Source organism: Oncorhynchus mykiss, chromosome 13 (genome assembly GCF_057628025.1).
Source record: "Oncorhynchus mykiss isolate SJ-2025 chromosome 13, ASM5762802v1, whole genome shotgun sequence".
NCBI lineage: Eukaryota > Metazoa > Chordata > Actinopteri > Salmoniformes > Salmonidae > Oncorhynchus > Oncorhynchus mykiss.
In genome coordinates, this window is record NC_143034.1 from 5306743 (window position 1) to 5319719 (window position 12977).

A 12977-nucleotide genomic window follows, 5' to 3' on the forward strand; every position below is an offset into this window, starting at 1 on the left:
TGGATGAAGCCTGATTTGGAATGTCTGAGTAGTTCTATATGATGTCATAATTCACCCCTCTGATAATCAAGTGATATTTGGAATGTCTGAGTAGTTCTATATGATGTCATAATACACCCCTCTGATAGTGATACATTTGTTACTTACAGAGCACCACTGCCCCTGACCAGCTGAATGCAGGTGGGCTCTCCTGTCAACATGGGGCTCCTGCTGCAGGTAGCCTAGCGGTTAACAGTGTTGGGCCAGTAACTGAAAGATCCCTTGTTTGAATCCCAGAGAGGACTAGGTGGAAAATCTGTCAATGTGCCCTTGAGGGCTGCAACAGGAGCCTCATGTTGACAGGAGAGCCCACCTGCACTCAGCTGGCCAGGTGTCTTAACAGGAACAAGCTTTGGCACACCTGTATTTTTCTCCCATTCTTCTCTGCAGATCCTCTCAACCTCTGTCAGGTTGGATGGGGAGCGTCGCTGCACAGCTATTTTCAGGTCTCTCCAGAGATGTTTGATCGGGTTCAAGTCCAGGCTCTGGCTGGGCCACACAAGGACATTCAGAGACTTGTCCCGAAGCCACTTCTGCGTTGTCCTTTGTCTGTGTTCTTAGGGTTGTTGTCCTGTTGGAAGGTGAACCTTTGCCCCAGTCTGAGGTCCTGAGTGCTCTGGAGCAGGTTTTCATCAATTATCTCTCTGTACTTTATTTTTATTTAATTTATTTATTATTGAACCTTTATTTAACTTGGCAAGTCAGTTAAGAACAAATTCTTATTTACAACGGTGGCCAACCAAAAGGCAAAAGGCCTCCTACGGTGGCTGGGATTCAAAACAAGAATACATCCCTAACCAAGGCCCTTCTTCAGTGGCTTCTTCCTTGCTGAGCGGCCTTTCAGGTTATGTTGATATAGGACTCATTTTTACTATGGATATAGATATTTTTGTACCTGTTTCCTCCAGCATGACTCTGTACTGGTACCTCCTGTATATAGCCTCCACATTGACTCTGTACTGGTACCTCCTGTATATAGCCTCCACATTGACTCTGTACTGGTACCCCCTGTATACAGCCTCCACATTGACTCTGTACTGGTACCTCCTGTATATTGACTCTGTACTGGTACCTCCTGTATATTGACTCTGTACTGGTACCCCCTGTATATAGCCTCCACATTGACTCTGTACTGGTACCCCCTGTATATTGACTCTGTACTGGTACCTCCTGTATATTGACTCTGTACTGGTACCTCCTGTATATTACCTCTGTACTGGTACCTCCTGTATATAGCCTCCACATTGACTCTGTACTGGTACCTCCTGTATATAGCCTCCACATTGACTCTGTACTGGTACCTCCTGTATATAGCCTCCACATTGACTCTGTACTGGTAACTCCTGTATATAGCCTCCACATTGACTCTGTACTGGTACCTCCTGTATATAGCCTCCACATTGACTCTGTACTGGTACCTCCTGTATATAGCCTCCACATTGACTCTGTACTGGTAACTCCTGTATATAGCCTCCACATTGACTCTGTACTGGTACCTCCTGTATATTGACTCTGTACTGGTACCCCCTGTACATTGACTCTGTACTGGTACCTCCTGTATATAGCCTCCACATTGACTCTGTACTGGTACCCCCTGTATATAGCCTCCACATTGACTCTGTACTGGTACCCCCTGTATATTGACTCTGTACTGGTACCTCCTGTATATTGACTCTGTACTGGTACCCCCTGTACATTGACTCTGTACTGGTACCTCCTGTATATAGCCTCCACATTGACTCTGTACTGGTACCCCCTGTATATAGCCTCCACATTGACTCTGTACTGGTACCCCCTGTATATTGACTCTGTACTGGTACCTCCTGTATATTGACTCTGTACTGGTACCTCCTGTATATTGACTCTGTACTGGTACCTCCTGTATATTGACTCTGTACTGGTACCTCCTGTATATTGACTCTGTACTGGTACCTCCTGTATATTGACTCTGTACTGGTACCTCCTGTATATTGACTCTGTACTGGTACCTCCTGTATATAGCCTCCACATTGACACTGTAGTGGTACCTCCTCTATATATATCCTCTGATTGAGAACCAATCTAGGCAACCATAGACTTACCTAGACACCTAACATGAACACAACCCCATAAATCTAATAAACCCCTAGACAAGACGAAACACATAAATCACCCATGTCACACCCTGGCCTAACCAAAATAATAAAGAAAACAAAGATAACTAAGGACAGGGCGTGACAGTACCCCCCCCCAAAGGTGCGGACTCCCGGCCGCACACCTAAACCCATAGGAGAGGGTCTGGGTGGGCGTCTGTCCACTGTGGCGGGACGTGGACGCCACTCTACCATAGTCTTAGTCCGCTTTCTTAGCGTCATTTGAGTGGCGACCCTCGACGCCGACCTTGGCCTAGTAACCCTAACAAAGGGCCCACCTGGACTGAGGGCTGCCTCATTACTGAGGAAGCTCAGGACCGAGGGGTACCTCAGGCCTTAGCTACCCCTCGGTACTGAGCTACTTTTTAAAACGTTTTATTTTGGGAATATTTTCTTAACCCTTATTTTTCTTATCTACGTTGTTGGTTAAGGGCTTGTCAGTAAGCATTTCACGTTACGATCTACACCTGTTGTATTCAGCGCATGTGACAAATAATATTTGATTGTAACTAAATATGAAGTATGTCAGTTTCAATGTTACGGTCTTTGATACAATTATATTTCTGAAACTCAGGCTGTGTGTGTTTATCTGCGTCATTCCTTGATCATTCCTTGTGGTCCTGTTGCTCAGTTGGTGGAGTATAGTGCTTGTTAAACCAGGGTAGTGGGTTTGATTCCTGGGACCATCCATATGTTAAGTGTTTGTACACATGACTGCAAATCCCTTTGGATAAAAGTGTCTGCTAAATTGCAGATGTATCCACTGATTATACCAAACATCTGGAACACCTTCCTAATATGGAGTTGGACCCTCCCCTTTTCCCCTCAGAACAGCCTCAATTCGTCGGGGCATGGACTCTACAAGGTGTCGAAAGCATTCCACAGGGATGCTGGCCCATTTTGACTCCAATGCTTCCCACAAATGTGTCAAATTGGCTGGGTGTCTTTTGGGTGCAGTGGGGTCTCCTCAGAGGAGGAAGGGGAGAACCATCGTCCTCAGTTATTTTCAGAAAAATAAAAATTGTAAAATATTTAAAAGTGGTCCTTTTTAGATAAAACTATACTAAATATAATCACGTCACCAAATAATTTATTAAAACATACTATTTTGCATCCTCCATCCTCCTCTGGGTACATTGACTTCAATACAAAACCTAGGAGGCTCATGGTTCTCAAGCCCTTCCATAGACTTACACAGTAATTATGACAACTTCCGGAGGACGTCCTCCAACCTATCAGAGCTCTTGCAGCATGAACTGACATGATGTCCAACCAATGAAAGGATCAAAGAATGTATCTAGTACTGAAAGCATAAGCTACAGCTAGCTAGCACTGCAGTGCATAACATGTGGTGAGTAGTTGACTAAAAGAGAGAAAAATACAATAGTTGAACAGTTTTGAACAAATTATTTTATTCCAAAATGAAGGAGAAGCGAGAGAGAGATATTTCGTCATTTATTTTCCACTTTCAGTTTCACTTACTTAGCTAGCAAATGTAGCTATCTAGTTTAGTCTACTCAAACACTTGGCTCAAACAGAGGCATGCTATGTTAGCTAGCTGGCTATGACTATCCAACACAACACTGTAACTTTTCCAAGTCAAGGCAAGCTTTTGGTTTTACTAATTTATTGCCACTAGGACCCGCCAAGGTAAGTGTTAAACTGCTTACTGACTGTACACTGTGACGTTACTGCATGATTGTAGCAGGTTTACTAACGAGTTAGTTCTATTAGCTCTGTTGACTATGATGTTACTTTAGCTAATATGGTGACAACAATGTAAGCTGTGTGTAGCAGTTATGAAATGGTTTGGCTTGGAAAGGTTTTTTCTCCTGGTGACATACAGCTGATGTGTTGTGCATTGAAGTACAGAAACAAAGGGAGAAGGTGATAAGAGGAGAGCACATAGATGCAAGAAGGAATACAACGTGTCTGTAATGAAAGTGAACTGTGTTTATGCATGATCAGGGGTGTATTCATTCCACCGATTCTGTTGACAAACGTTTAAATGGAACAAAACGGGGATAAACATACCTGAATTTGTCCAGTGATATCTCTATTTCAGCTAGATGCAGGCGAGAGTGTGCAAGGCAGTATTGAATGTGTCACTGTCTGTCTATGTGTCACTGTCTGTCATCGCAAAATGTTCTCTCGACCTGTGTGAACCTACATTCTAAACTTTCATTCATAAGCTAGGTTGCTACCTCATGATGGGTATAGGGACACTTAGAGTATCATGTAGTAGCCTAAACCTATTGCTGTTACATTGAACAGGGTGAGTGAAATATGAATGACAGTCGTCCAATATGCTGTAATAGAATTAAGGCCATGCTCATGAAAAAACAAATCGTCCTGCCTCATCTTAAACGGCACTAACCTCCACTGTTTGGGTGGTGGACCACTCTTGGTACACATGGGAAACTGTTGAGCTGAAAAACCCAGCAGCGTTGCGGTTCTTGACACAAACCGGTGCGCCTTTCACCTACTACCATACCCCGTGCAAAGTAACTTAAATATTTTGTCTTCCCCATTAACTCTCCAAATGGCACACATGCACAATCCATGTCTCATGTCTCAAGGCTTAAAAATCCTTGTTTAACCTGTCTCCCCCCTTCATCTACACGGATTGAAGTGGATTTAACTAGTGACATCAGTAAAGGATCATAGCTTTAGCCTGGATTCACCTAGTCTTTCTAAGTCATGGAAGGAGCAGCTGTTCTTAATGTTTTGTCTACCCAGTGTAAAGCACTACAGATAATCAAGTGCTATTTGCATGTGATGCATTTGTTCTGTTGTTTACAGGATGATTTGTATCTTATAGAGCGTGGCTTTAAGGGAAGAGTATGGTCACATCTAGACAAAAACGATTGTGAAAAATGAACAGAGAAAATGTGTATTAACACACTACCTATTCATAGAAGTATTTATTCATAATCTACATATTCATATTACGCTTCTACGTCTGTGTACAGGAAAGTAGTAGTTGTATGACGAAAGAGAAAATATATCAGCTTATTGTTAAATAATTATGACGTTCTTTCCAATACAAAAAAGTGTAGTAACTATTGTTTCCAAACTGCGTTACCCACTCCAGCCAGCAGATGGCGACGAGCGTCTTTCAGGTGATGCTTCTTTCGTGACGTATAATGGACTGGACGGACGCTTCTTCAGGAACAACAAGGCGCCAACTCTTTCAACCACGTCGGTAGCTTGCTAGCCAACATAAAACTGAAAGATTAACGTTTTAGACCATGCTAATGTACATTATCTAATCTCAGTGTTTTAAACGATTTTCGGTTAACGTATCAACTGGTTCAATTTGCAAACGTGTTAAAGATTGATACTGAGCCTAGCACTAGGCTAGACGCTAATGCTAGCTAGCTAGCTAACATCCCTGACCATGAGCTCACTAAACTACTCCTCCCTTACTAATGAAGAGGGAGTCTGCTGTATGGAGAAAGAATCTTTCAGAATAAAAAAGGAGGAAGAGGAGGCTGTTATAGTGAAAGAAGAGAAAGAACCGTTTAGAGAGGAAGATGATGCTTTCTCAATAAAGGTGAAGGAGGAAGACGTTTTGGGAGTGAAAGAGGAAGAGACAGAATATCAGATTAACACCAGTGAGTACTGTCTTTAACAGGGACACAAACTATGCCGTTGTTGAACTAATGTGTGGTTTTAAAGTGGCATTCTACTGAAGTTCTACACTTGAATATGTTGTTCAGTACTATATAAATTGTTAAACGGTCAATCTGCCATTGGTTCATATATTTTAGGGACTTTTCAATTAGATGTATTGAATTTTCCATGTGGCCTATATTTAAGTTCCCCTCATCTAATATAACAGGTTGTTAAAATTCTATATTGGTGCATATTTTCTACTTAAAATAACAAAGGGATGCAAAAGCCACCCTTTTTGTGGAACGACCCTTTTACATTTGCATCACAAACAATATTTTAGGAAATCATGATGAAAGTGGCCATTTTAGACATATGCATGCCTCTTGTAAGACTCTATGATTGCAATAGATGGTCATAAGTTTACCATCTGTTTGATGTTCTCATTCACACAGGAGAGACACATGACTATCGTGGATCCTCTGGGGAGCCTCAACAACATCCTGATGCTGACGAGGAAGAGAAGAGTCTCTCCAGATCAGAACACCAGATGGTACAGCTTGGTCTGGTCTAGCATACAGCTTGGTCTGGTCTAGCATACAGCTTTCTCTATTGGGGTCTGGGCTGGGTTTCTGTAGAGCACTTCATGACAACAGTGACATGAGCATCCATAATGATGTGCGTCTGTGTCCCCTCTTTATGGTTACCAGGACAACGCTAGCCCTTCCACCCTCTCGGAGTCCCCGTGTCATGCCTCTCCTGTTAGCACCTTGCTGCTGGTGGACTGCAGGAAAACAATGGGGCTGAGTGGAACTGTGGGAGGAGGAGAAGAGAGGAAAGGATCAGATTTGACTCAAAGTAAGTGCTGTAGTTTAGTTTGAACAAATAAATAGATATATTCATTGGTATCTGTTACCACGACAACCAGCAGAGTTCTGTTAGTTGACAGGAAGATAGACTGGTGGATATGGATGTTATGAATATCATAACACTGAAAAAGGATTCTGCCAATGAAAAGAGAGAAATCAGTAGACCATATAAAACCTTGATGAAAGTCAGCTTTAGAGAGGAACCAATAGACCATATAAAACCTTGATTAAAGTCAGCTTTGGAGAGAAAGTTTCAAGATGATCCAATGTAAGGTGCTTGTTTTACAAAAACTTTTTCTCAAAACATTATGGATGTTACATTGCCTGTCCCACTCAACCCCCCTATCTTTACTAGACTGTAGAACAGGCAAACTAAACTCAAGACACTGTTAATTAATAAACTAATACTGGAGGAAAGCTGTGATCAGGCTGCCTACTCAAGAGAAAGCTTCGAACTGTAACCAGTGGCTGCAACCTGGTTCAGGTTATCAATCAACCTACCAGGGTAGTTACAAACAGTACAGAAATTGAATCAACATATTTTGATCATATCTTTACTATTGCTGCAGAAATGTGTTTGAAAGCAGTATCCAAATTCATCGGCTGTTGTGATCACAATATAGTAGTCATATCTAGGACAAGCAAAGTTCCAAAAGGCTGGGCCTAATGTTCTATATAAGAGGTCATACAATTGTTTGTGGTGATTCCTATGTTGTTGATGTTATTAGGTTGTTTATTTTCACAGTAATTAACTCACGGACACTAGAGAAGCTTTAACCAAGTTTAATTATTCCCAAAGGTTCTGTACATCTGTAATTCAGACAACCCAACATTTGTTCCATCCAGATATATATCCCACTTAAGACACTCCTCCTTCTCTCCAATCCTTACATCTTATGGTTCCACAGGAAGAGAGTTAAGAGGGTAACAGGATACCAGACCTTTATCTCCCTGATGAGAATCTGTCCTGACCTCAACCTCTCCTTCATCTAATCCACAGATGTTCGTCTGCCTCCCCTGTTTCACACTTTGCTCTCCTCTCGTCCACCCAACACATTCCAAAGCCACCTGTCTTTCTTCAGAGAACCATTAACTTCTGACATAACAGCCAGTCTCTTTCACTTCCTATCACTTCTTTAATGTCTCCATGTTCAAAGTTTGGCCGATTCCAACAATGAAAACAATATTTGTTGGTCCGTGGTGTGTAATGACGAGCAACCAGACGCTGCCCTTGACACGTTTATGAAATTGCTTATCCCAGTTACTAATAAGCAAGCACCCATTAAGAAAATGACTAAAAACTGTTAAATCCACGTGGATTGATGAGGAATTTAAAAATGGTATGATGAAGAGGGAGGCAAAAGAGATGGCATATAGGTCTGGCTGAATAACTGATTGGCAAACCTATTGCAAATTGAGAAATCATGTGACTAAACTGAATAAAAAGAAGAAACTACACTATGAAACAAGCTTTGGAACACCTTCAATTTAATTTTGGGTCAAAAAATCAACAATGGCATGGTGTCTGACAACGTGGATGGAAAATGATTGAGGATAATAGCGGCCGATATTGCCAGTTCTATTCGCATTATCTTCAATTTAAGCCCACTAGAAAGTGTGTTCCCTAGTGAGACAGCATAGGATAACACAGCATTATCGGCATAATTCATCGTTCAGCTTTGTCTCCTAAAACATGTTATTTTCTCAAACTCAGAACCATAAACCAATCCTCCAGGCATATATCAAATCCATCCTATCTTGACAAGATCACAGAGACACACTGACTGGCACACAGACATTGTGGAGCCAAGAGATACACGCTTGACCTCTCCCCTCTCTCCGGCCCAAACAACTTAGTCTTGACATAGAACAGATACTGCAACCCCGCCACAGTATTATACAAAAATAACATTCTGATGAGAAGTAACTTACAAACATATGATGAATATAAAACATCTTACCTATGTTACCAACCAATTCTGATTATTCCCCAACACCTGTCTAACAGAACACAGTGTTCTTTAATGGAAGCCTGTACAACAAAATCAAGGTAGAATCAGGAATTCCCCAGGGCAGCTGTTTGGCACCTTCTTTTTTCAATCTTTACCAACAACATGCCAGTGACATTTTAAGTAAAGCCAGTGTGTCTATGTATGCGGATGACTCAACACTGTACACGTCAGCTACTACAGCGACTGAAATGACTGCAACATTTAACATAGAGCTGCAGTTAGTTTCAGAATGGGTGGCAAGGAATAAGTTAGTCCTAAATATTTCTGATTACCTTAAATTACATGGCCTACTACGCTAATTCTGTAGCGGTGGGGGGTAAATATGAAGATTTTGTTGGTGCGCCAGGCAGGTATTAACCCTAGTTATTAAAGTTAGTTATTACCTATTATAACATTGTTATTATTATTATTAAATATTATTAAATCCGAAAGGATGAGAGTAGAATAGATAGTGATGCTTCCAGACACATTCTAAACATGGTGGAGACTTAGAGGACTGTAGCATCTAATGATGAAGCATTATGGAGTCTTAAAGGAGGACTGTAGCATCATGAGGTAGTCACCGGGAATTCATTTCAATTAACATGTGTGCCTTTTTTAGAAGTTGAGTTGTGGAATTTCTTTCCTTATAACCTGTTTGGGATAGGGGGCAGTATTTTAACGTCTGGATGAAAAGCGTTCCCAAAGTTAACTACCTGCTACCTGCCCAGAAGCTAGGATATGCATATAATTGGTAGGTTTGGATAGAAAACACTCTAAAGTTTCTAAAACTGTTAAAATAATGTCTGTGTGTATATCATAACTTATTTGGCAGGTGAAACCCCGAGGACAAACCATCCAGGAGGAATTTTTTGTTGTTGAGGTGACTCTGTTTTCAAATGGTTTTGTGTGGCACTTGGTTGCAGTTCCTATTGCTTCCACTAGATGTCAACAGTCTTTAGAAATTGGTTGATGTTTTTCTTTAGAGAAATGAAGAAGTTCGGCTATTCAGAACGAGGGTCCAGCCTAGTGCTCTCTAATGTTTTGATGCGCGCTCCAGGTCACGCGCTTCACGTTGTTTTTATCCGGTATTGAACACAGTTTATCCCATCTTAAATTTTCTCGATTATTTACGTTTTAAAATACCTAAAGTTGGATTAGGAAAGTTGTTTCAAATGTTTGGACAGCATTTACAGGTATCGTATTAGATATTTTGTAGTCATGCTGGGCGAGTTGAAACCAGTGTTTTTTTTAAAATCAAACGCGCCAAATAAATGGACATTTTGGAGATATAACAACGGAATTAATCGAACAAAAGGACCATTTGTGATGTTTATGGGACATATTGGAGTGCCAACAGAAGAAGCTCTTCAAAGGTAAGGCACAAATTATATCATTATTTCTGAGGTTTGTGTCGTGCCTGGCGGGTTGAAATATGATTGTCATGTGTTTGTTTGATGGGGTGCTGTCCTCAGATAATCGCATGGTTCGCTTTTGCCGTAAAGCCTTTTTGAAATCTGACACGGTGGCTAGATTAACAAGAAGTTAAGCTTTGCACTTGTGAATGCATGAAAGTTAAATATTTCTAATAAATTAAAAAATACTTTGGACTCTGCAATTTCACAGGATGTTGTCAACGTTCCGCTAGCAGGTTTTAATGTGTTTTAACCTTTTGGTACTACTCCTCCCGGATCCGGGAGAATTGTCATCAACTACACTAATTAGCATAACGCAACGGACAAAAAATCTTACTAGAAAATATTCATATTCATGAAATCACAAGTGAAATATAGTGAAACACAGCTTAGCCTTTTGTTAATCACCCTGTCATCTCAGATTTTGAAATTATGCTTTACAGCCAAAGCAAGACAAGCATTTGTGTAAGTTTATCGATAGCCTAGCATAGTATAATGTCCAGCTAGCAGCAGGGAGCTTGGTCACGAAAATCAGAAAAGCAATCAAATTCAATCGTTTACCTTTGATGAGCTTCGGATGTTTTCACCCACGAGACTCCCAGTGAGACAGCAAATGTTAATTTTGTTCCATAAAGATGATTTTTTATAGCCAAAATACCTCTGTTTATTCTTCACGTTTTGTTGAGAAAAAAACTCCAAATTAGATCCATAATACCGACAGAAACATGGCAAACCTTTTTTATAATCAATCCTCAAGGTGTTTTTCAAATATCTATTTGATAATATATCAACCAGGACAATTGGCTTTTCACGAGGAGCGAGAGGCACAATGGCCGCCTTTGTCTATTACGCACAAATCAATCTGAGAGCCACCACCTGACCACTGACACAATGTTGTCGTTCACGCTCATTTTTCAAAATAAAAACCTGAAACTATGTCTAGTGACTGTAGACACATTAGGGAAGCTATAGAAAAAGGAATCTGGTTGATATCCCTTTCAATGGTCAATAGGGATGCATAGGAACGCATAGGTTTCAAAATGAGAGTCACTTCCTGATTGGATATTTTTCAGGCTTTCGCCTCCAATATCAGTTCTGTTATATTCACAGACAATATTTTTACAGTGTTGGAAACGTTTGTGTTTTCTATCCTAAGCTGTCAATTATATGCATATTCTTGTACCTGGTCCTGAGAAATAGCCCGTTTACTTTGAGAACGTTATTTTTCCATAAATTAAAATAGTGCCCCCTAGTTTCAAGAGTTAATGTGCCATAACAGGTTTGAATGTATTTGAGCCAATCAGTTGTGTTGTGACAAGGTAGGGGGGTATACAGAAGATAGCCCTATTGGGTAAAAGACGAAGTCCATATTATGTCAAGAACAGCTCAAATAAGCAAAGAGAAGCAACAGTCCATCATTACTTTAAGGACCACCACAATAATGGAAGATCCAGAGTTACTTCTGATGCATAAGTTCATTAGAGTTTACCAGCCTTAGAAATTGCAGCCCAAATAAATGCTTCACAAAGTTCAAGTAACAGACACATCTCAACATCATCGGTTCAGAGGAGACTGCGTGAATCAGGCCTTCATGTTCGAATTGCTGCAAGGAAACCACTACTAAAGGACACCAATAAGAAGAAGAGACTTGCTTGGGCCAAGAAACACGAACAATGGACATTAGACCGGTGGATATCTGTCCTTGGGTCTGATGAGTCCAAATGTGAGATTTTTGGATCCGAGCGTCATGTCTTTGTGAGACGAGGAGTAGATTAACAGAAGTCACTCTTAACCAGCATGGCTTCCACAGCATTCTACAGCTATATGCCATCCCATCTGGTTTGGGCTTAGTCCCACTGTCATTTGTTTTTCAACAGGACAATGACCCAACACACCTCCTGGCTGTGTAAGAGCTATTTGACCAAGTAGGAGAGTGATGGAGTGCTGTATCAGATGACCTGGCCTACACAATCCCCCGACACAATCCCCCACATTTCCAGAGATGGAAGTAATTTTTACTGTACTTTTCGGTACCTTTGAATCTAATGTATTGTATCAAGATGGTTTGGGATGAGTTGGATCGCAGAGGTGAAGGGAAAGCGGCCTACAAGTTCTCAGCATATGTGGGAACGCCTACAAGACTGTTGGAAAAGGATTCCATGTGAAGCTGGTTGAGAGAAAGCAAGGGTGGCAACTTTTGAAGAATAAAATATATATTTTATTTTAACACTTGTGGTTACTACATGATTCCATGTGTTTTTTAATAATTTTGATGTCTTTATTATTCTACAATGTAGAAAATAGTCAAAATAAAGAAAAACCCTTGAATGAGTAGGTGAGTCCAACCTTTTGACTGGTACTGTACATAAAATTTCCTAACAGCTCCAGTGGACATTCCTGCAATCAGCATGCCAATTGCCCGCTCCCTCAGAGACCTGTGGCATTGTTGTGTGAACAAACTGCAAATTTTCGGGTTCTCTTTAATTATCCCCACCACAAGGTGCACCTGTGTAATAACCAAGTTGTTCAATCAGCTTCTTGATATGCCACACCTGTCAGGTGGATGGATTATCTTGGCAAAGAATAAATGTTGACTAACAGTGATGCTCATGAAACATCCAACACTTTACATGTTGCGTTTATATTTTTGTTTTTTGTTGTTAATATCAGTTTTAGGAACATTTACCCAAAATATGACATCAGCGATAATCAAAATGTTGAAAATCTGTGAATGTCTAAATAAGAAATTGGTCCATTTAAACAGCAATGTGTCGAACCCTTTCAACAACGGGGAGATGTTACTGATGTGCTTTGTATCTGCGACGTAAAAACAAGTTTTGGACTTCCACACAAAATGACTTCTTTAGTTATTTTATGATTAAGGAAGTGTGTAGGTCACATTCTGTATCATATAGC

At 40.7% G+C, this 12977-nt stretch overlaps 1 protein-coding gene across 3 annotated transcripts in view; it reads left to right on the top strand.

Annotated features, from left to right (window-relative positions):
- The window catches only part of LOC110518115 (uncharacterized), a 167712-nt gene that overhangs the window by 142573 nt on the left and 12162 nt on the right, over positions 1-12977 (top strand). For 2 of the 3 annotated variants that reach the window (XM_090194839.1, XM_090194837.1), the window contains exons 1-3: positions 5299-5788; positions 6242-6339; positions 6497-6644. In XM_090194839.1, the coding sequence (XP_090050965.1) occupies positions 5572-5788; positions 6242-6339; positions 6497-6644 (463 nt within the window). In that variant the 5' untranslated portion in view covers positions 5299-5571. Of the gene's footprint in view, positions 1-5298; positions 5789-6241; positions 6340-6496; positions 6645-12977 lie in introns of those variants that run through there. The other variant, XM_090194834.1, reaches the window with a different exon arrangement.